The 25169-nt window shown below is 43.2% G+C and overlaps 1 protein-coding gene across 1 annotated transcript in view; it reads left to right on the forward strand.

The window, feature by feature from the left end:
* The window catches only part of MTAP (methylthioadenosine phosphorylase), a 43761-nt gene extending 39278 nt beyond the window's left edge, over nt 1-4483 (forward strand). Inside the window, exons 7-8 of the mRNA XM_075559996.1 lie at nt 650-772; nt 2898-4483. Coding sequence (XP_075416111.1) covers nt 650-772; nt 2898-2936 — 162 coding nt within the window. The 3' untranslated portion in view covers nt 2937-4483. The remainder of the gene's footprint in view (nt 1-649; nt 773-2897) is intronic.
* Nucleotides 4484-25169: the final 20686 nt, after the last annotated feature.

Below are 25169 nucleotides of genomic sequence, written 5' to 3' on the forward strand. Positions count from 1 at the left end.
CAACAACTCTCAGACCACAACTAGTTACGTTGTATACCCCTGAAAGTGCATGTATTTTTAAGTTCATACCCATTGCCCAGCCGAGGTCATTTCTCTGACACAAATGGAAGCCCTTGGGTGCTTTCCACAGATGCCAGATGCAGTCCGGGGACCCTCGCTGCAGGGGAAAGGGGTGCTGCGTAGTGGGCGTTGAGTTTATGTCGGTGATGGTGAATAATTTGGAAAGGATATCAGTGGTGGCTGTACAGCAGGAAGAGTATAATCAGTGACACTGTGTTTCACAAGTAGAAGTTGGGGAATTGGAGAATTCTGTTGTGTATATTTTTGTCACAATTAGGGGGAACATAATTACATGAATAACAATGACTATGCAAGGAGAAAGAACATGTTCTAGAATTGAATATGATGATTATTCTACAACTCTTCTTGATAGGATTGAATTACTGAATTGTAAAGTGCTAATGAAACTTTTTTAAAACCCCGCTTAAGCTGCCCTTGTGCATAAATGCGGAGCTTGGGCTCAGAGGTTTCACACTATAGGAAGCTGACATTGTAGATCAGGTGGGGCTCGGGGAAAAAGCGGGACTGTGGTCCCTGAAAAGGAGTGGAAATAATTGAATTTGCTCTAAATGGGCTGCTGTTTCTCTAGGTCTCCGTGGACAGAGTCTTAAAGACCTTGAAAGAAAATGCCAACAAAGCCAAAAGCCTGCTCCTCACCGTCATACCGCAGCTCGGGCCCATGGAGTGGTCGGAGACGCTCCGTGACCTGAAGGTACGTTTCCCCCCCCCCGGCCCCCGCCCACTGCCACTCAGCCTCAACCGCTGGCTTACAGGCCGCGTTTCTAGAGTAGCACAGTGAACCCCTTCCTCTTTCTTCAGCTGGTGAGCCGACATCCTCGGCTGAAGAGCTGACACTGGCACAAAGCTCTTTTCTCTTTGGGAGGCGGGCGGTGTGTCGCCTGGCATGGATGGTTTTGTGGGCCTTATGCGGCCCTGATAAGCTGAGTTTGGACCCTTCTCCTGGGGTCTCCTAGAATACACCTGTACTCTCAGAACCCGCGGCACAACTGAGAAAGAACTTGGGAGCTTGATCCAAGCCCTCCACGTCTGTATTAGGGCCGAGCCGCCCTGAAAGAGAGTGGCAGTCTGGCAGCAGTGGTGTGGGCGGGAAGCATGGCCGCCAGCTTGAGCTGGGACTGGTTTCGGTGTTCTAACACGGTGGTTGATGTCAAAATCCATTGTGACATCCCGGGTTGGCTGAGAAGTATTTGCACAATGGCATTTGCACAAACCTGTCCCAGTGATAGTGTGTATATGTGTGTCTGTCTCTCACTACCATTGAGTCCACACCAACTCATAGCAACCCTATAGGACAGGGTAGAACTACCTGTGAGTTTCTGAGACTCTCTTGACAGGAGTAGAAAGTCTTGCATGTTTTCTTCCATGGAGCACCTGGTGGTTTTGAACTGCAAACCTTGAGGGTCGCGGCCCAACACATAGCCACTATACCCACAGGGCTCCCTGCTGTGTCTCGGAGGAGCAGTATTGGAATTTGAAGTCTGCCTTCCCCGCCAGAGTGCCCATAAGAGCAGAACACTTCAATTGATTTTAACCCTGTCCACAGTTCTGACCAGGAAGATCAATGTTGTTGGATGAATAAATAGTGGCCCCCGCCCCTCTTACTGTTAGTCAAAGAACAACAGGAAATGAGAGTCTATGACTTGGTTGACTAATATACTTTTGCTGCTACTGAGGCTAACATGTGGCAGGGGAGTTAACGAAGTTCTGTGTATGTGGTTGTAGTCAACCTCAGAAGGGTGTAGGACCTGAATTCAGAGTCCCTGCTCCACCTTCCTCATGCAGCTGCCCTTTAATACAGCTCCTCGTGTGGGGTGACCCTCAACTATAACATTTTTGTTGCTACTTCAGAACTAATTTTGCTACTGTTACGAATCGGGCGACCCCTGTGAAAGGGGTTGAAAGACCCACAGGTTGAAAACCGCTGCTCAGACAAAACGGAGGATGGGGGGGTCTCCATTCTCTAGTATTCTAATAACCCCTTATTCTGACTGCTTCTGTCTTCCGAGCCCTGAGATAGCTGTAAATCATTCATCTGCTCACTGATTTCATTGAGAACTACTTTCCTGCTATCCGCCAAGCTGTGGTTTACAAAGACACATAAGCGTTTCGGCGGCGAAGGAAGATCCTATTTTGTTTGGCAATTGGATACACAGAAAGGGTTTGGTGGTGGTGGTGGTTCTCATAGCAGAATAAGATGCAGAGTGAGTGGGTTATTAGCTGCTGGCCAGCCTGCCCTTGGCTCATGGTGACCGCATGTACAATGGCATCAGATCATTGTAACTGATTTGTTGTGATTGTTAATTGTACCACCAGGCCTTTCTTCCCAGTCCCGCTTAGTCTGTAAGCTCAGCAGCATCCTGCTTGGCATGGTAGCAGTACACAAGCCTCTACGGACTGACGGGGGGGGGGGGGAGGCGGGAATAGTAGCCATGCTTGGGGTTTATCAAACCCGTCTGAAGGGTGGTTTATAAAAACACCTCCTCGTGGGCTTCAAACGCTGGAGAGAGAATCAGAACAGACGTCTGAGACCAGTGTCTTAACTTCACTCTGCAGGAAATGGGCAGGCGGGGTGTGAGTGGAGTGCTTGAGAACAACCGTCCTCATCCGGCCTGGTAGATCTGCCTTCTGATATTACACAACCATCTTTCTGGGGTGCTTATGCAGGCTGCTTACCCCATTGGTTCTCACTGTTACCCAATCAGAATCTGGTTTTTAACAAGTTCCCCGGATGATGATCTGCTCACCCAAGTATGGGAGCAGCTGCCTGCTGGAAAGTTCTTGATTCGCCTAGTTATTAGTGTCTCCTTTTCTTTCAGAATACGGCCCAGTTCTCCGTTTTATTGCCAAGACACTGAAATGGTGCTGCCCAGAAGAAAAGATGTCTCTCTCATTCCAATCACTCTGGCAGTTCCTGCTGAACTTAAAAGAAAATGGAAAAGACGTGCCATTTCCATGGCCTTCCTGGTTAGAAAACATGAGAAGAAAGAGAAGAAATCACACATTTAGAGATTTCTCATATGAGACTTAGGCTGCTTCTTAAAACAAGAAAATAAACAACATGCAGAAAAAAGAATCTGACATTTTAGGGAAAAAGACCAAGAGGTGCCCCTGTTAGATCAACAACAACAAAGGAGGGGAGTGGGTTTGAAGGGTAACTCCATGCTCCCAGCATGGAAAGAAGCAGATGGACTCTTGGGCTATTTATTGATGTAGCTCTAAATTGGTACAATGTTTCTGGAGAGAGAGCAGTTTGATAAAATATACCAAAATGCTTTAAGAAGTATACTCTTTGAGGTGATAATTTGTAAGAATTTATCTTTTCCAAATTGTCAGTGATGCATAAGAGGAGTTTGTTTTGTTTGTTGTTTTTTTTGGGGGGGTGGGTGGAGTATAATAGTCCAAAAGCTGAACGATCGGAATATTCACCAATTGAAGGTAACTTTAATGAAGTTTTGAAGCAGCAAGGAGCGATCACATTTCCACGTAATATTTAATGTTCTGAAGAAATCATTCTGTTAATAGGAAGTTTTAAAGAAAGGATACATAGCATTTACATTGCTAATTTTGCTTTTAAAATCTCTAACCATCCCAAATGACTAAAAAGAAATATAGACACTCTTTTATCCTGTTGAGAGGAGGCCCGTTGAATAATCTTTGTTTTCTTTATATTTTCCTCTATCTTCCTCTTTTTCTTCAATGAATATAATCAAATAGTAAGGCTGTTTTAGAAATCAGAATGCACTGGGAAAGATCCTGTTCTGTAGAACACGGTGTCTGATAATGATGGACGATTTAGGGGATTGTACCAAGAAGCGCTCTCTTTGAGGAAGCGACTTCCGTATTCCATTGTAAAAGAGGCTTACTAGCGGATACACAGACCGGTACTACAAAGAGTGCTCTTTAAGGAAGTGACTCCTTTATTCCACTGAAAAAAAGATGCATGTTACTGAATGCATAGAACCATACTTTGATTTACCATGACTTCCTGAGAAAGGCTGGGTGTTTAATACTCAGTCTAAAAGGTAACTACTTGAGAAACTGTAGACACACATTATAATGTGTCACGTTTTTTGGTTTTATTTTAAAAGTATTTGACTTTTTGTTTCTACTTCTGAGTTGGTGGGTTAAATTACATGAGTTGGAGAGTTTGTTTTAATGAAAAAACAGATGCTTCTTTTTCTACTATGTGTGCTATCAACTTTATGACTGTTGGTTGTTGTTCTTCTGGAAAGCTCTCTATTAAGAGAGATTTCTCCCCCCTTTGGGAGTATTATACGTCTCTTCAGTGGTCTATCCTTTTGTCTATTTAAAGAGTCTATCAAAACAGTGTCTTTGTGTCTGAGAGATTGCCTTGAAGACAAGCTGCTGCTCATTGTTGATAATAAAATCAGCGTCAACCCTCCTGCCTTCATAGTGTGCTGTTGGGGTTGCATGTGATTATGACCATTGGGTACCTGATGTGATGCTTTCCACTTGGGCTGCACATTAAAGCTCCTTGGAAGACCTAACGCATCAGATGCCCAAGCTCTGCCACTCTGTGGGACAGCGGGTAAGCACTGGGCTGCTAACTGCAGAGTGGGTGGTTCAAACCCACCAGCTGCTCCAAGGGGAACAGATGAAGTTGTCTGCTTCTATCAAGATTATCGCCGTGGAAACCCTGTGGGTCAATCCGTGTTGGAATCCAGTTATGGATATTATATATGCTATGTGTTTATATAGTATATACGCTATAAGCATATATCATAAATGTGATGTTCATAGTGTACGCACTATTGGAGCATTTTATTTTTTTGTGTGTGTTAAAATAATTTTATTGTGGACTCATACAACTGTTATCACAATCCATACAGACATCCAATTTATGTCAAGCACATTTGTACATTTGTTGCCCTCATCATTCTCAAAACATTTGCTTTCTACTTGAGCCTTGGTATCAGCGCTACATTTTTAAGAACTTTAAATGTTCTGCCTTTCAAATGGCAGTATCACTGCTGGTTTTCATGGCTACCATGGGCATGGGGACAAGGCATTTGGTCTAGGAAAGTTAAAATACCACAATTACAATCGTTCTTGCTATTGGGGCATTTTATATCCACTTATATATAGTTTATGTTACAGGGGTCCTCCATCTATGGCGCACAGGCCACATGTAGCCTGCAAGGCCATTTATCCGGCCTGCAGGTGTTTTTGCCCCGTTTGTTTTTTTACTTCAAAATAAGATACGTGCAGTGTGCATAGGATTTTGTTCATAGGTTTGTTTTTTTTAACTGTAGTCTGGCCCTCCAACGGGTCTGAGAGACAGTGAACTGGCCCCCTGTTTAAAAAGTTTGAGGACCCCTGGTAATATATGCTATACACATGTAGTTTTCAATCAACATTTTTCTTGTCTTCAGGACATGTAGTCCTCTCCCTCAGATTCTGTAATTTATTTGTAAACCTGAATCGCAGCCCCCACGGGCCAGCAATGTTGAAGTGGCCAGCAAAGTGGTCACTTCCCCCGTGAAGCACAAGAGCCAGTAGTGAATCCCCTCACTTGGTGCATTCGCTTTGAAGAACCAGGTCTCTCAAAGGTGAGTCGTCCCTCTGGCCTTCGAACCTCCTTCAGCCTTCCTTACCCAATGCAATGTTTTCCACATGTATTCTCGTTAGATGTCCAGGAAACCAACCAATAAACAAAATGTCAGCACTTTTTATTTTTTAAAAAAGCAAATAGAAAATACAGTCCTCTCAACTTGCAGGTTCCCCCTACTCTGAAAATAAAGTGAGGAAACAATTATTAATTTATGAAGGAAAAGTGTTTTTGCAATCCCAGACCCAAAAAGTAACCTCCCAAATGATACTGAAGCCCCCCGGTAATAGTCAAAGCAGGACCGATACAAAGGAGCAATAATCTCCGTGCAGTGTGGGTCCCTGGGGAGGAGCCTGGCAGTATCGACATCGCAGCTCGGTGCGCGCGGCCTCTGTGGCTCGCTCACTGGAAAACAGCTAGTTTTGCCTTTTTACTTGAAAATCTTCTGGTTCCCTTCAATTAGTGAAAACAGGTACTGATTGAGGTCTTTCCTAAAAGCAGGGTGGCATAAACTGAATTTTTGAAAAGCAGGGATTATTTAGACTTTATTTCATTTGAAATATTCTGTACCAAATAGAGCCCCTAAGTACTCCAAAACAAAATGTATTGTTCCCTTTTTTCATGGGGGTATATTTTAATAGCCAGTGTAAAATGAAAAAGCTCACTGGCTCGTCAAACTGATACTAAGATCTATTTTTGCACATTTTAAAGAAAACATTTTCTCACTTTTTATACCAGATTGGAGGACAAAGAAGTGTGGGTATAGCTAGTATCATGTAGATCAGAACTTCTCAGCCTGTCACATATCTTATAACCGGAATCCTAACAGTGCAGACCCTCAGGGGCAATAGGGGACCTGGCTCATTTGGATGGGAGCCTGGTGTGCAGCCTGCCCTTTGGAGTTGTTCGATTCTTAATAAGAATCCTGGTGTCATTGTATTGAAGAAACAGAAAGCCCATGTTCGCCAAGAGAAGTGAATACAGATAGGTTGTCATCATTGTGGCGAGGGCCTTCCTATATCTGTATGCATGCATCTTGTTACCTTAGCCTTGGACGTTACTCAAGGGGTAGGACAGTTGAAAAGTAGGATGGGGGGAATTAAGTGTCCTGTGTATAGGATCTCAGTTGACCCCAAAAATCACAAAATTCGGTTGCCAACAGTTATTCATCTCAGTTTTAGTTCACCTGTCATGTGCTTTTTTTTTTTTTTGAGTTTAGGGCTATCCTTGGTTTAAGTTCAGGTTCACGGTTAGGGTTTGTGTGAGGCATAGGGGTAGGGTGTGGGTTGGTGTTAGACTTATGGTTGGGGATAATTTTAGGGGTAGGGTTAGAGTTGGTGTTAAACTCAGGGTTAGGTTTGGTGGATTTTTGGTTTTTTAAATCATTTTATTGGGGGCTCATACAGCTCATCACAATCCATACATGCATTAATTGTGTCAAGCACATTTGTGCATTTGTTGACCTCATCATCCCCAAAATATTTGCTCTCCACTTAAACCCTTGATAACAGCTCCTCATTTTCCCCCTCCCTTGTAAACCCTTGATAATTTATAAATTATTATTTCGTCATGTCTTACACTGTCCAACATCTCCTTCCCTTTAACCCCTTTTCTGTTGTCTGTCCCCCAGAGGGAGGTTATATGTAATGTAGTAAATCCCTGTAATCGGTTCCCCCTCTCTACCCTCCCCTCCCTCCCTCAACACCTCCCTTCCCCCCACACATCCAGTATCGCCACTCTCACCACTAGTCCTGAAGGGATCATCTGTCCTGGATTTCCTGTGTTTCCGGTTCTTATCTGTACCAGTGTACATCCTCTGGTCTAGCCGGATTTGTAATGTAGAATTGGGATCATGAGAGTGGAGGGGTGGAAGCATTAAAGAACTAGAGGAAAGTTGTATGTTTCATTGTTGCTACACTGCACCCTGACTGGCTCGTCTCCCTGAGACCCTTCTGTAAGGGGATGTCCAGTTGTCTGCAGATAGGCTGAGTCCCCACTCTGCACTCCCCTCATTCACAATATGATTTTTTTTGTTCTTTGATACCTGATCCCTTTGACACCTGGTGGTCACACAGGCTGGTGTGCTTCTTCCATGTGGGCTTTGTTACTTCTGAGCTAGATCGTGTCACATACTTTGGTTTCCCCACCCAAAAAGATTCGAATTTCCTGCAAATGGGAGACTAACTTAGAGCCCACTCCTTATATTTAATTGTTGAGTATTCAATAAAAGTTTTTCTTGAAACAATATTTTGAACTGGTGAGCCATGGAAATCAAATAACCAGTTACACCTGTGTGATTTGGTACCTGAGAAATTACTAACATTAAGACTATTTCATAATTATTGTGGTGAGCAGCCCACTACGTAAGCCATCACACGACCAGGGCCCCTCTATTTCATAATTCTGAAGGGACACATGTGCCTGATTTCAAAAGTAGGTGCAAGCACTACTTTTTTTAGTTTTTTTCAGGATAAAAAACATGGTGATTTCACTTGAGGAGGATAAATAGGCATCATCAGATTTTCAAACCATGCCATCAGTTTTAAAGTTCTGCCTATTGGAATGGGATGGTGTGCTTGTTCTGTTTTTGCCCCACTTCAGTTTAGTTTACAAATTGTCTCTAAGATGCAAAATGTTAAGACTAAGAGACAGACCAATTGTAGTTGAATAGTAATTGGAGATTTTAACTCACCACTTTATGTAATCTATATAACTGGACAAAAAGATGAAGGAACTATGTAACTTGAACAACACTAGATATATATGCTCTCCCACAACAAAACGAGACTAGAATAACAATGAAATGTGTGAGATTAACAAAGTCAACACTTTAAATAACAAATGGGTCAAAAAATAAAATTTAGAAAATAATTTTAAATGAATGAAAATGAAGGCACAATATGATAGCTTTCTCGGTGGTTTGGCACCTAAGGTCTCATAACTCCCATGTAACTGAACACAATGTAATCAGCTCCATGATAGACCTGTGAGCAGCTAATCACAAAATAAGGGAATGCAGCCCCTTGCTCAGGTGATAGCCTTCATGTAATTGGAGGAAAGTTTCCACAGAACTGTGGCCTACTTTCTGTATAAGGACTGTGCAAGAGACTGGGGTGGGCCTTGGGAGAGGTGGATGGAGTAAGGGAGCGGTAAGTCAATAACAAATGACGGATGGGAATAACAAGGGATCTAAAATTGACAGTGAGAGTGCAGCATTCCTGGTCATGCTTGATCAGTTGAAATGTATCTGAGGAATTACTGAGAGCTGAACGGTGGGTAAATATGATAATGGGGCAGGAAGAAAGAAGAAAGCAAAGTAAAGATTATGCAAATAGGTATAAATATAGATATGTATATATGTAAATATATAAAATTGGTATATTTATATAGAGAGATAAATTAAATACAACAAAGAAGCAGATGGACTTTAGGCCTCTACTTAAATCTTACCTCAGTTCAAGAATGGTGTGTTCTAATGTGGCAGTGTATGATACCTTCCCTATACAATCGCTAAAGACAAAATTGGCGAAGAAAGCTAATGGTGCTGGGCTATTAAAAGATATAGTATCTGGGGTCTTAAAGGCTTGAAGTTAAACAAGCAGCCATCCGCAGGGAAGCAACAAAGCCCACGTAGAAGTATACCAGCCTATGTGATCCTGAGGTGTCAATGAGAATAGGTCAGATGTGCTCAACATGTCGATCACGATCTACTAGTCAATCGCAAATGTAGTATGGGTAGATCGCATGGCATTAAAAAAATAGACGTTAGCCTATCATCAGTCCTGTCAATTGATATACAACACAGCCAGTCAGATGCAATCTTAGGTGTCAAACGCATGCGCAAACAACTGCGCTAAGTGCAGCAAAACTGACAAGTTATCGCCAATTTTTAGACCTTGGTTTTGTCTCAAACGTAAGAAAGGGTATTAAAATGTGTGGAGGAGCTGGACCAAGTAAGACAAAAACATCACTTTCATACGGAATGGGAGATTCTGACACTACAAGCTGACATTCAGTTGACGTCAGAGCAGCATGAACAGTTCTGGAACTTACTCGCAGAGGGAAAGTACCCAAACATGAGAAAATGTGCTACCTCCTTGCCTGCATTATTTGGCTTTATTTATTTATGTGAGTCAGCCTTTTCCTACATAAAGATTATTAAGTCCTCAGTGACTAAGGGCGATACAGAGGACAGCACCGGAGACACAGTGTGGGAATTGCACCTGACCTGATCCCACCACACCTAGGCAAAGCACTGGGGGAGTGCAGCGGAACAGCAAGGGAATGGAGTGGCAAGGTCCCCAGGGAATGCTGAAAGTGGACTTTGGGGCCAGGGCGTGGTGCCCCAACAGACTGGACTGGAAAACGCTCCTAAGGGCCAGCAAACGATCCCTGAACTAACTACAAACAAAAAAAAAGATTATTAAGTCCAAGTGCCATTCCACCATGGCTGAAGATCTTTTGGAAGTGTGCTTGAGGCTGGCTGTCGGAAGCTACTGTCCGGACTGCACATCCCTGGCTCATTCCATTCAGTACAAGTCATCAGCGTAAACTCAGGTAATGACAAAAAATGTACATAGTTAATTGTGTTGTGTTGTGCAGTATGGGCTCGTGGTTATGCAAGGTACACAAACATGCATTGTACATATAACAAATTCTCAATGCATTTATGAATAAGTAATAAAAATATGTTTTGCAGTTTTGTAGTTGGTAGATCATTTTGACTTGATAATTTTATAAGTAGCTCACATGCTGAAAAAGTGTGGGCACCCCTGGAATAGGTATCAGAAGTTCAAAAACAAGCTATCAAATTAATGTGAAGGAGCATAGACAAATTAGAGACCCACAACCCAAGGACCGCATGAAAGGGATGATATATCCAGGGTGCAGTATAGCACTGGTGGAACACATAACTATGCCATAGTTCAGCGGTTCTCAACCTATGGTTCACGACCCCTTTGGGGGTGGAACAACCCTTTCACAGGGGTCACCGAATTTATAACAGTAGCAAAATTACAGTTATAAAGTAGCAGTGAAAATGTTATGGTTGGGGGGTCACCACAACATGAACTGTATTAAAGGGTCATGGCATTAGGAAGATTGGGAACTGCTCTAGTTCTTTAATATATCCTCCTTACTATTATGGTCTTAGTTTTAGCTCATTAATCTTGTTAGCCCTGCATATATTCATTTGTAAAATTAGGATTGTTTGATGCATGAAATCCAAGATAAAATAACCTTTCAGAAGCAGTTTGGGGAGTAATGATTCCCTGAGGGTGCAGGAAGGTGAGGGGCACTGATAGCAATGATGACTGTATAAACCCCACTCAAGGGAACAAATAACAGAATTGTAGGCAAACAGATGTTTTGAATGGTCTAAGATAAGGCTAATAATATAATACTAAGGGCTCCTAGAGGGTAGGGACAGGGAAAAGGGGAACTGATATAAAAGAGTTCCAGAAGAAAGAAATTACTTTGAAACTGACGGTGCTAGCAATTGTACAATTATGCTTGATCTAATTGGTTATGGATTGTTATAATATCTGTAAGAACTCCCAATAATGTGATTTTTTAAAGCCCGATATGATTCAGTGGCTGTGATCATTGCTATTATTTAACATTTATTATAAAGGATTTACCATAAAAGAATTATGAAATAAAAAAGCATGACCAGCACATAAACAAACAAAAGGACACGGGAAAAGCTTGCCTGATTGCCAGGTCTGAATCCTGCATCTGGATCACTGACTGCCAATTCTTTGAACAGCCTGTCATGTTGCCTGCTGATCCCATAAGCCATCATTGGCTTGAAGTCTAAGCATCTAGCCTGCCAACTTTGGAACCAGTTATCTCTTCAGTCAGAAGCCTGACCTGCTGACCTTTGATTCATCCACAGAAACCAGCCTGTGGGGACTCAACTAAGATTTGGCCACTTCTACAAGTAGATGATCCTTTTTCTTGAAATAAATTTCTGAATATAAATTCAAATATCAAATATATTTTAAATATTTTTGGATCAATGATTTTGCTTCTCTAGAGAACACAACCTAACACACACAACATACCAAAATTTGTGGGATGCAACTAAAGCATTATTTAGAGGGAAATTCATAACTTGTTTTAAATGTTTTTGTTAAGTGTCTAAACATGGAAGAAAAAAGATCCCAAATCCATACATAACTTTCCAATATTAGGCCACCAAACCTAGCTCCCCTTAATAAATGTATGGTGGAACCCCACTCTGCACGTGAGCTGCCAGCCTGAAAGTACTGCGTTTTACTCAGACCAGGAGTCGGAAGCCCACCACTGGTTCTCGTCTTCTGCTTCTTAGTTCTGCCCTTCTGCCATTCCTTTGGTGTCATAGTTCTGTCTCCTGGAGCATGAGCTTCAGTGGGGAGGGGTCTCTGGGTCCAAGGAGCACTTTCTACTCCGGGCTCTTCTTCCTTGATGGCAGTGAAATCCTTCCTTCCTATGTCTGAGATGGTTCATTTTATACCCAGTGGACAGCAAAATTGACCAATCCCCATGTTTTGAGTTCTAAGCTTTAACACTCGCAACAAGCCATGTTATCACTCACAAGTGAATGAATCATACACACATTTTCTTTACCTGACCCAGCAGGAAACGAAGAAATATAGTTACCCATTCTACGTGATCCCGTCCAGACATTGGTGGGAGTTACAAAGACTATGCTAGAAGAGTCATATCAAGTAAATCACCGCACCACAAATCCAAATGCACATCAAGTAACCCCTGGTTCATAGAGGCTAAAGATGAGAGGAGTGGATGCCAGCTCCTGAGCATCCAAGACTGACTTCACCCATGAGCACGAGAGAAAGGGCCCACTCAGTGGAAGTGCAGGGAGGCATGTGTGGGATCCCTTGCAGCTGGTACCCAATGGAGCTAGCAGGGATAACTAGTGTGAACTCGACCAGAACTCAGCCACCTAAAGAGAGAAAGATGATGTAAACTGCTGAAATTTGATCATTTACTCTGGACTTAACTTTGTGGATAGAGATGGCCAAAGCTCCAAGCAGAAATGGAGAGTCTTCACATTCAACACTCTTATCTCAGAGTACTGGGTTGTGAGGAAAGGGCAGTTTAGATTTTGGCTATTTAAAATGGAAGATAAAGGCATAAAGAGGATAAAATACACTATAGGGCGACAGAGTGACACATACCAGAGGTAATCAGCAGAATCCAGCCCAGGAGAGTTACTTAGAGGGAAATTCAACACTACTGGAATGCAGGAGGACCATCATAAAGATAAGTAGGCACAGACCCATGGGGTTTTGAAAGGCTAGGGACTTTGGGCTTACCTCAGTGGAAGCCAGCTGGGGCTTGACCTTGGTCCCGCCACTGTATCTGTAGACCATTTGGAACCTGTAGGGGGGCATGGTTTCAACACAGCCACAGTTTGCCACCACCCACCCCCCCTTGCCTGCCTCAGGGCAGGGACAGGACCCTTGCAACTCCACTGCCAGGGATCCGGGTTCAGCTACATTGTAGCTTCTGTTTACATCTCTGTTCTCTCTTTCCCCTACAGCCTGGAAGGCTGCACAGGGGCTTTTTCTCCGCTCAGCTGCAGCTTGCCATGCTGCCTCGGGCCAGGGACTAAACCTTTTATGCTCCATGGGTGGTGAGTGGGACTCAGCTACATAGTTGCATTTGTTTCCCTCTTTTCCCTATATTCCCACACAGTTTTAAACGTCTTTTAAATTTTTTTCCTCCTCTTTGTCTTGTTCCTGGTCTCTCACTCTCCACGGCTGATCTCCAGAACAGTCCCTTTGGCCTAGGGCATTTACGCCTGTACCACACCCAGCTAGGTGAGCTCCACCCTGCATAGCTAGCCCAAGGCTAGGGAAAGTCCCACTTTCCCTCAAGGGGATATTCTGCCCAACTTCTCAATGGGGAATTCCTGCCTTTGTACTTGGGGGCATAAGGCAATTCAGCCAACACTCATCAACATTCCAGTCTGTTGCTGCAACCTCTTCCCAACCTCCCACAACACCAAAGCAGGCAACCCACCAGCCTTCTGGGCACTACCCTGATAGGGAAGCCACAGGAGGATAAAGTGGTAGGTTAATCCCATAGTAAAATTATCTGTAGGCAGTTTGAAGAAGCATTTCTATAAGTCTCCCAGAGAGAGCCAGTGCTCTTCAACTCCCTGGAAAATGGCCCCTGGCTCCTCTAAAACAACGCAAAGCAAACAGCCATCAGCCCCAGGGACCTCAATGAAAAAAACAGGAGAAATGAAAGGCAATGGCAGAAAATGTCCTGAACATAACAACATACATAGAAGAAGCAGACATTGAGCTGCCACAGAAAGACATTTTCAGAATGCTGCTTGGAGTCAGACAGGATATGAGGGAAACAATACAGAAAAAGGATGAAATGATAGAGGAGATAAAGGCCATATACCCAAGGAAAATACAGGAGCTTAGGGAAGAGATGACAAAAACCAGTAGCAGAAACACGGACCTTGAGAATCAACTGGAGAAATCAGAGAACTGCATCAGTGACTTGGAGGACAGCAAAGCAGACTTTAGCAAACGTGAACAAAAATCTAATGAGATCATCAGAGAAGCTGATGAAAACCTAAGGGCTATGTCTGATGCTATAAAGTGGAACAACATTAGAATTATAAGCTTACTGGAGGAAGACACGACAAAGAAGTCATCTACAACAATAGTGAGAGAATTCTTGGAGGAAAACTTCCCCAATTAATGAATGAAAACCAGGCAACCATTCAGGAGGCTAAAAGAACACGAGCTAGCTTGAATCCCAATAAGAAATCGCCAAGGCATATAATAAACTATCCAACTTTGAGATAAAAGAAAGTCATGAGAACAGCTAGGGATAAACAAGCAATCACATATAAAGTTCTCCACATAAGAATGTCCTCAGACCTATTATCAGAAACTGTGAAGAAGAGGAGAGAGTGGAGTAACATATTCCAAAACTTGAAGGAAAACAACGCAAACCCAAGAATACTCTACCAAGCCAAATTATCGATCAAGATAGATAGAGAAGTAAGAGTCTTCCAAGACAAGAAAAAACTCAAAGAATATGTTAGAAGAAGCCCAGCCCTACAAAAGATCCTTGCCGGCCCAGTATGGGCAGAAGAACAACACTCACCAAGCATAAATAAGAGACCACCACATAGAACAACCTCATCCAGAGGGCAACAAAGAGAAAACAGACCCCCAAATAGCATTGGCTTAAGAATGGAAAGAAGTCAAGAATAATACACACATACACACATACACACACACATGCACAACACACGGATGGGAAAGAAAAGTAGGAAAACTCCCAACACAAAAGGTATAAGATGACATCACAGAGTCCACAGATCGACATAATAACCCTGCATATCAATGGCCTGAACTCAGGCATTAAAAGACTGAGACTAGCAGACTGGCTTAGAAAACACAACCCATCAATCTGCTGCCTACAGGAGACACATCTCAAGGTTACAGACAAAAATAGGCTGAGAATCAAAGGCTGGAGAAGGTCCTACCAAGCAAACAGCAATACAAAAAAAGCAGGGGTTGCAATTCTAATCTCGTATAAAATTGACCTCAAAGTGCAAACCATAAAAAGAGATAAGGAGGGACACTGTATAATGCTCAAGGGAATGGTAGGCGAAGAACCACTAAGCATTGTAAACATATATTCCCCGAATGAGAGACCCCCCCTGAATACATCAACCAAACACTCCAAAAGATTAAAAAAGAAATCACAGACTCGACAGTTATAATGGGTGACGTCAACACAGCACTCTCTGAGAAGGGTAGATCACAGGGAAAGAAACTCAACAAGGAGGCTAGAGAACTAAACACCACAATTAGACAATTTGACCTGATAGATATTTACAGAGCTTTTCATCCAAATACGAAAAATTCACATTCTTTTCAAGGCCACGTGGCACATATTCAAAGATAGACCACATGCTGGGGCATAAGGCAAATCTACATACATTTAAGCACATTGAAATAATACAGACCTCTCTCTCTGACCACTGTGCAATAAGGCTGGAAATCAACAAAAGGAAGACAAAGAAAACAAGAACAAACAATTGGAGGATGAATAACTCTCTACTGCAAAAGGAGTGCATACTGGCACAGTTCAGAGATGAAATTAAGAAATTTCTAGAAACCAATGAGAATGAGCACACAACGTACCAAAACTTATGGGACACACCAAAGGCAGTCATCAGAGGAAGTTTCATAGCAATACATGCACACCTGAGAAAGGAAGAGAGACTCATGATTGATATGCTGGCACAAAATTTACAACTAGAGTAGAGTAAGCAGGACAATCCTCCTAATAGCAAAAGAAAAGAAATTTTTAAAATCAGGGCTGAGATTCGGGAGAGGGAAAATAAGAAAACTATGGAAAAAATTAATACTGCTAAAAGTTGGTTCGTTGAAAGGATAAACAGAATCGATAGACCACTGGCAAACCTAATCAAAGAAAGGAGGGAGCAAATTTCAATAGCAAGAATAAGGGATGAAAGAGGGGTCATTACAACAGACCCTAATGATAGTTCAAAAGGATAGTTACACAGTACTATGAAGGATTGTACTCCAATGAATTCAACAATTTGGAAGATGTGGACAAATTCTTGGGAAAACAATCCCTCCCTAGAATATCTCGGTGGACGTCAATCAAGAATCACCAACAGACTCATAGCAATAGAAGAAATAGAAAAGGTTATCAAGGGATGACCGACAAAAAAAACCCCTGGACCAGATGGCTTCACTGGAGAATTCTACCAAGCAGTTAGGGAATAACTAACACCAATCCTACACAAACTCTTCCAGAACATAGAAAAAGATGGCAAACTCCCAAGCTCCTTCTATGAAGCTACTGTAACTCTGATTCCAAAACTGGGCAAGGATCCCACAAGAATCGAGAACTACAGACCAGTATCCCTAATGAACATTGATGCAAAAATCCTTAACAAAATACTAGCCAACAGAATACAAAAGTATATAAAACAAATAATTCACCATGACCAAGTGGGATTCATACCAGGGATGGAGGGATGGTTCAACATACGAAAGACCATTAGTATCATTCGTCACATTGACATGAAAAACCATAAGAATCACATGATAATATCAATAGATGCAGAAAAAGCATTCGACAACATCCAACACCAATTCCTGTTTAAGACACTTGAGAAGATAAGAATGAAAGGAAAGTTCCTCAAGACAATACAAGCTATATATGAAAAACCAACAGCCAACGTGGTAGTCAATGGAGAAAAGACTAACACAATCCCACTGAAAAAGGGGACCAGACAAGGATCACTTAATATCGTGCTGGAGGTTTTAGCTAACAGCAGAAGGCAAAGAAAAGACACCAAAGGTATTCATCTGGGGAAGGAGGAGGTGAAATTATCGTTATTTGAAGATGATATGATTTTATATATGGAAAATCCCAAAAGTTCCACAAGGGGAGTACTGGAAGCAATAGAGGAGTTTGGCAGAGTGGCAGGATACAAGATCGACGAACAGAAGTCCATCTTACTGTTACTCACATCGGATAAGACCACAGAAGAGGACATCAAAAAGGTGATACCTTTCACAATAGCCAAATACAAATTTAAATATCTAGGGATATACCTGACTAATAAAACAAAAAATCTCTACAGGGAAATCGACTATTACAAGAAGGCAAGAGCGACCTCAACAAATGGAAGAATATCCCATGCTCATGGATTGGATAACTCAATATAGTCAAGATGTCAGTTCTGCCAAAGGCACTATACAAGTTTAATGCAATTCCAATACAATTATCCTCATCGTTCTTCAAAGAAATGGAAAAACTGATTACCAACTTCATATGGAAAGGGAAGAAGCCCATAATTAGCAGAGAACTCCTCAAGAAGAAGGACACAGTGGGAGGGCTTGCTTTACCTGACTTTAGCACATACTATACAGCCACAGTTGTCAAAACTGCATGGTATTGGTACAATGGCAGATACTCAGACCAATGGAAAAGAACTGAAAACCCAGAAATAAAATCATCGGTATGCAGACAGCTGATCTTTGATAAGGGCCCCCAAAATATCAAATGGGAAGCTGATGCCCTCTTTAATAAGTGGTGCTGGGAAAAAATGGATATTTACCTGCAGAAAAATGAAGCAAGATCCTTATCTCACTCCGTGCACAAGAATAAACTCAAGGTGGATCACAGACCTTGAAGTTAAACCTCAAACTATTAGGGCCATCAATGAGGGAATTGGGACCAACCTGAGAACTTTGGCACAGGGAATACCCAGGCTATCAAAAATAGGGAAGGGCACAAACACAGAGGAGGCACAAATTGACAAATGGGATATACTGAAGATAAAACACCTGTGTGCATCGAAAGAATTCACCAAGAGAGTAATAAGAGAGTCCACGGACTGGGAAAACATCTTTAGCAATGACACATCAGACAAAGGCCTTATTACTAAAATCTACAATACTCTGCTAGCTTCCAAAAAGAAAAAAAACTAATTGCCCACTTGAGAGGTGGGCAAAGAACTTGAACAGAAGTTTTACAGGGGCAGAAATCTGAATAGCCAACAAATATATCAGAAAATGTTCCTGATCTTTAGCCATAAGAGAAATGCAAATTAAAAACAACAATGAGGTACCACCTAACACCCTGAAAGGTAGCCCAATTCAAAAAGTCAGAAAGCAACAAGTGTTGGAGGGGCTGTAGGGAGACAGGAATTCTCATCCACTGCTGGCGGACTTGTAAGTATGTACACCTACTATGGAAATCGATCTGGCGATATCTAAAACAGATGGAAATTGAGCTACCATAGGACCCAGCAATCCCCCTACTGGGCATATACCCAGAAGAGGCAAGAAACAAACCAAGGCCAGACGTCTGTGCTCCAATGTTCATTGCAGCACAGTTCACAATTGAAAGGAGTTGGAAGCAAACCAAATTTCCATCAACTGACAATTGGATTAAAAAACTGCAGTATATACAATGCAGTGCTACGCATCACTAAAAAGCAGTGATGAATGTATGAAGCACATAGTGGCATGGGAAGAACTGGAGGAAATCATGCTAAGCGAAGTAAGTTAGGCACAAAAGGACAAGTACAGCATGAGCCCGCTGAGGTAAGCATTAAAAAATAAATGAAAAAGGGGCATAGGGAAAAAGCTACTGTATACAAACATTCTTGGGGTGAGGACCATGTAGTATGGCCGGTACCAGATCAAATCCAGGGATGCACATGGTAGACAACTGGGGAGGAGGTGGGGAAAGGAAAAACAGGATGCAAATAAGGAAGAAAAGGGTAGCGGGGGCATGGGGGGCTAACTCACCCAAGGGGAGGGTATTGTTTATGTCTCCACAGGGAAAGAGGGACCAGGATTCAACCCAGTGCCCCAAGGTGTGAATGCAACATTCTGGTGTGGAGTAGGGAGCCAGTGGAGAGGTCTGGGTGGCTGGTCCCAGTACCAAAGACTAAGTGTATGCCTGCCCCTCCCCGCAGAGAATTTATTTCAAAGGACGGCATTGAATCTGCAGCTCCGGGAGAGGGACATATCTGATTGGAGCACACGGGAGCAGATGAAGGGGGAGTAAGAGAGAGTGGAGCACATCCTGTCCCATCAGGCCTTGAGGACGATGACCCCAATTAGAGCAGCCAGTCCACAGAGAGGACCACATGGCCATCCCCAGTATGAGACATGCCATCCCTCACTGACCCATGGCCCTGCAGGGGACAGCACTGGAGACACAGTGTGGGGATTGCGCCCGACCTGATCCCACCACACCAAGGCAAAGCACTGGGGGAGTGCAGCAGAACAGCAAGGGAATGGAGCGGCAAGGTCCCTGGGGAATGCTGAAGGTGGACTTTGGGTCCAGGGTGTGGCGCCCCAACAGACTGGACTGGAAAACGCTCCTAAAGGCCAACAAATGAACCTTGAACTAACTACAAGGTTTTCTTCCTTGTTGTGTTTTGTTTTGTTCTTTGTCAGTGGTTTGTTGTTGTTTTGTTGTATATTGTTGCTTGGTTTTGCTCTGTCTTGTTTTTGTGCATGTTATTATCTCCGCAGGTCTGTCTAAATAAGATAGGCTGGATGAACAATCTGGAGGAGAAAACAACGGGACTGACAGTTCCGGGGGAAATGGGATAGGGGAAAGTGGGGGGTAAGGAAGTGGTGTTAACAAACCTAGGGACAAGGGAACAACAAGTGATCCAAATTGGTGGTGAGGTGGGTGTGGGAGGCCTGGTAGGGCATGATCATGGGTAATGTAACAAAGAGGTATTGCTGAAACCCAGGTGGGGACAGAGCATGATAATGGGACATGAGGAAAGTCAAGGGAAATAGAGGCAAGAGCTGGGAGGCAAAAGGTATTTAAAGAGGTCTAGACAAAGACATGTACATATGCAAATATATATATATGAGGCTGGGGAAATAGTTCTATGTGCCTATATTTATAAGTTTAGTATTAAGGTGGAGGAACGACATTGGGCCTCCACTCAAGTACTCCCTCAATGCAAGAATACTTTCTTCTATTAAATCGGCATTCTACGATGCTCAGTCTCCTGACACAACCGCTGAAGACAAAGTGGGTGAATAAGCAAATGTGGTGAAGAAAGTTCATGGTGCCCAGCTATCAAAAGATATAGCATCTGGGGTCTTAAAGGCTTGAAGATAAACAAGTAGCCATCTAGCTCAGAAGCAACAAAGCCCACATGGAAGAACACACCAGCCTGTGCTCACGAAGTTCCAAAGGGATCAGTTATCAGGCATCAAAGAACAAAAAATCATATCATTGGGTTCACATATCCATGATTCGTTCGCTGAGAACAAACGGGTGCATAAGCAAATGTGGCGAAGGAAGCTGATGGTGCCCGGCTATCAAAAGGTATAGCGTCTGGCGTCTTAAAGACTTGAAGGTAAACAAGTGGCCATGTAGCTCAGAAGCAACAAAGTCCACATGGAAGAAGCACTGTGTGATCACGAGGTGTCAAAGGGATTAGGTATAAGGCATCATCAGTACAAAAAAAATCTTACCATAGTGAATTAGTGGGGAAGTGCAGAGTGAAGACCCAAAGCCCATTTGTCGGCCACTGGAGATCCCCTTGCAGAGGGGTTTAGGGGAGGAGATGAGTTAGTCAGGGTGTGATGTAGCACCAATGAAGAATACAACTTTCCTCTAGTTCCTAAATGCTTCCTCCCCCACCCCCACTATCATGATCCGAATGCAAGTCTGGCTGGACCAGAGGATGTACACTGGTGCAGATGGGAACTGGAAGCATAGGGAATCCAGGGAGGATGATACATGCAGGACCAGGGGTGTGAGTGGCAATCCTGGGAGGGTAGAGGGAGCGTGGGTTGGAAAGAGGGAACCGATTACAAGGATCTACATGTGACCTTCTCCCTGGGGGACGGACAACAGAAAAGGGGGTAATGGGAGATATCGGACAGGGCAAGATATGACAAAATAATAATTTATAAATTATCAAGGGTTCATGAGGGAGGAGGGAGTGGGGAGGGAGAGGAAAAAAAAGAGGACCTGATGCCAAGGGCTTAAGTAGAGAGCAAATGTTTTGAGAATGATGAGGGCAATGAATGTACAGATGTGCTTTACCCAATTGATGCATGTATGGATTGTGATAAGAGTTGTATGAGCCCCTAATAAAATGTTTTTTAAAAACATGGCATGGGGAGACGCATCCATCCGCGGGGTCGGCTTAGGGCGGTGAAGAAAAAAAAAACATGGCATGAAGTGGCTAAGTGTGCACAGTAAAATGACTCAAAGGTGGATGTGAATCTTATTGTCGGAAAAGGACAATAGCTAGATGTGCCAGGAGTGACCTGCAATGCAGTGATTATTTAATATGCTTCCACTTCGTCTTTTTCAATCCCACCAAATGTCTTCTGTTTTCCTGATAGGTCTGGGTAATTAGGTGGGGGGAAGACACTAATTGTAATATACGATTCAACTGTTGGTGATTGTGAATGGGGTTAATTGTAATTGCCATCTGGCTGGGTATAAAATAAGCCATCTCAGAAGCAGAAAGAAGACTCTTGCTATCACCCAAGAAGAACAGCCAGGAGTGGTAATGCAGTCTCAGGACCCTGAAAGTGCTGTGCAGTGAACCTCGTTGGTTCAGGAGACCCCAGAGGGGTGGCAGAGAAGCAACAAGAGCAGATCCAGGAGTCAAAACATAAGGCACAACAACAGACATTCCAGTAAGTAAAGCTCAGGGCTTGGAGCAGGAGACTGGCCTGCGGAGTAGGGTGCCTCTGGGCACTTAATTGGGGAAGCTGGAGCTGAGCGCCTTCCGGTTGAGGCTTCCTAAGGCAGGAGCGTATGCCCTCTGGGCATTCCTGGGCAGCCCTTTAAGAGCTTTGTAACATTTCTTGAGGAGGGCAGAGGTCCGACTGAGGGGCTGAAGTTTGCCTGTGAGCATTTTAAAAACTATCCTGACTGAAGAACTGTATCCTGTGCATGTCTCACCTGAATTGTAACCTGGTAACTTCCCTAATAACGCCCACAGTCTTGAGTATCATCCGTGAGCTCTGTGTAGTCATTGCAGTGAATTAGAGAACACAGCAGAGAAGAAGAGAGTGTTGTGGAAGACAGAGAAACACCTCTAAGTTCAAGTTTAAATAATTTCATCTCACCTTCACATTCAGAGCTGCTACCAGGGCGCCAACCTGAGTACTACTTCCTACCTCTACATGTGTAGCTGTGTCACCTGTATGTTAATTATTTAGCATGCTGTAGCTCACAACTGCTTTGAGGTCATGATGAATCCTAACTGCCTTTTTTTTTTAAGAATCTATGTTACAAATTTTAGGTGCCTTTAAGACAGGAATATATCTGTTCTTGTTCATTCTTAATCTGCATCAAGTCCTGTTGGAGCTGGTTCCATTGCTATTCAAGTGGCGTCGAAATTTTATTATAATGACTGCAAATATAAAGATCACATCCCCACCCTGCAGATGCTGGGTATGACTCATCACTCTTGGCAACTTTCTTGCCTCTTGGCCAAAATTCCCAGAAACTGACTTTTTGTTCCCAAGGGGCAGGGGAAGTGCCTTATAGTTTGGGCAGAGAGTGGATTTTAGTATAAAGATACAAGAATCCTTAAACCAAGACCTGGACGTGACTAGTGGAGGCAAAGTATCATGCTTTGGATAGAGCGGTCAAAAGGACTGCTGTTTCTGATTAGGAAACAGGCGGGGTAAAGGCAAACCCCAAACCAAACCAGAGCTGATTCCCACTCTTCGCAAGCCAATAGGACAGAGAACTGCCCCTTTAGCTAGCCAAGCCTGTCAGTCTTTACGGGAGCAGCAAGCCTCACCTTCCTCCTGCAGAGCAGCTGATGGATTTGTGCAACCTAGCTTTATAGCCCCAATAGATAACAGTGGCTCCTTGGGTAAAGGTAAATTCACTTCAAGTCCATTCCAATTGACAGCAACCTTAAAGGACAGGGTAGAACTTCCCCTGTGAGTTTCCAAGGCCGTAACTCTTTTTTGGTTTATTTTTTAATCATTTTATTGGGGGCTCTTACAGCTCTTATAATAATCTATATATCAACTGTCAAACACATCTGTATATATGTTGCCATCATCATTTTCTAAACATTTTCTTCCTGTTTGAGTCCTTAGTATTAGCTCTCCCTGTCCCCTTCCTTCCCCCACTCTCATGAACCCTTGATAAATGATAAATTATTATTATTTTCCTATCTTACACCAACTGCTGTCTCCCTTCACCCACATCTCTATTGTTCTTCCCCTTTGGGAGGGGAGGTGTTATACCTAGATCATTGTGACCGGTTTTCCCTTTTGTCCCCCTTCTCCCCCCACCTTCCCCCTACCCTCATGGTATTGCTACTCCCATTTCTGTTCCTGAAGGGTGTGTCTGTCCTGGATTTTGTGTGTCAAGAGCTCTTGTCTGTACCAGTGTACACGGTCCGGTCGAGCCAGATTTGTAAGGTGGAGCGGGGACATGCTATTGGCAGTGAGGAAGCCTCAAGAAACCAGAGGAATGAGGTGTGTTTTGTTGGTGCTAAGCTAAGCCCTAGGAGAAGAAAGTCCATCTTCTTCCTGAGGAGTGACTGATGGCTTCACCCTGCTGACCTTGTGGATCGCAGTCCCACTGGTAACCACTGTGCCACCAGATCCTGCTGGGTCCAAGGCCAGGAGGCCACCAAGTAAGGGCATCAAAAAATCACTTGGTTTGGTGAAAAATGGATGTTGTGAAAGAGGAAAAATCGGAACCAAATTAGAAAAGTAATTCTATCCTCTGTTGAAGGCCTAGAATGCAAGGTGAAGGAAGAGTGGAATTCACTGTGCAGTTGGAGAACGAGCGAGCATACCACATGTAGGCTTCAGAAAGACTCTCAGTTAGCATACAAACTGAAAGAAAACATCACTCATTTTGGTCTTGGGTGACTTATAACACAGTAGTTCCATTCACAGAGCAAAAGGGGCACGCTTGGGAAAGCATATGACTTTGTGATGTTGACAGGCCACCCAAAATAGAAGTCCTTGGCAGTATAGTTATGATTGACATGGTCCTAGCTCAGAAACAGATGGATGGATGAGTGCGGAAGCAGACTCACGTGCACATGCGCACTTAGAGCATTATAAGAATGCCATTGCAGGGCGTGGTGCCGCAACAGACTGGGCTGGAAAAACACTCCTAAAAGCCAACAAACAATCCTTGAACTTAAAAAAAAGAATGGCATTGCAAACGATGTGGGTGGGAGAGGCAAACAAGACATGAGAAAAATGATAAATTATCAACGGTTCATGAGGAAGGGAGGGCAGGGAGAGGAGAAGTGAGGAGCTGATATCAAAGACTCAAGTAGAAAGGAAATGTTTTGAAATGATGATGGCAACATATGTACAAATTGTGTGCTTGACACAATGGATGTATAGATGGATTGCGATAAAAGCTGTAAGATTTAAAACAAGATCTTGGATTCTTATTGTAGGTCTGAGGGTAGTACAAATGGTTTACACTTGTTTGCACTGAGGTTGACAGTTGAACTCCTACTAGCCACACCATGGAAAAAAGGCCTGGCAGTCTAATTCCATAAAGTTAAAGCCGTTGAAAGCCCGTGGAGCACAATTCTACTCTGAAACACATGGCGTGGACGTGGCTCCGGATCAACTTGATGGCAATATGAAGTCCTTGTGTCTTTCAGTCGGTTTGGGTAGGCAAGTTGGAACAGGTGCAAGGATTCTAATTTAGCCCTAAGTGCAAGAAAAGGCTGAAGGCTTTCAGCTATTTAAAAGCAGCATGAGCGAGCAGCAAGTGGAGATGGCTCTGAGGAACTGGTGGCAAGTACCTTTGACTCAATAGTTTCAACGAGAGGGAAAATTTACACTAGCATTCAAGGGTCCAAGGGCATCGCTGGCCCACACAACATGATACTGTCTGAGGAGGGGACAACAAAAAGTCTGTTGATCCATTTTTTGTGCTATGTTTTGGCCAAAACTTAGTATTTCATATATTTTAAATCCTTGTAACT

Source organism: Tenrec ecaudatus, chromosome 10 (genome assembly GCF_050624435.1).
Source record: "Tenrec ecaudatus isolate mTenEca1 chromosome 10, mTenEca1.hap1, whole genome shotgun sequence".
Classification (NCBI taxonomy): Eukaryota; Metazoa; Chordata; class Mammalia; order Afrosoricida; family Tenrecidae; genus Tenrec; species Tenrec ecaudatus.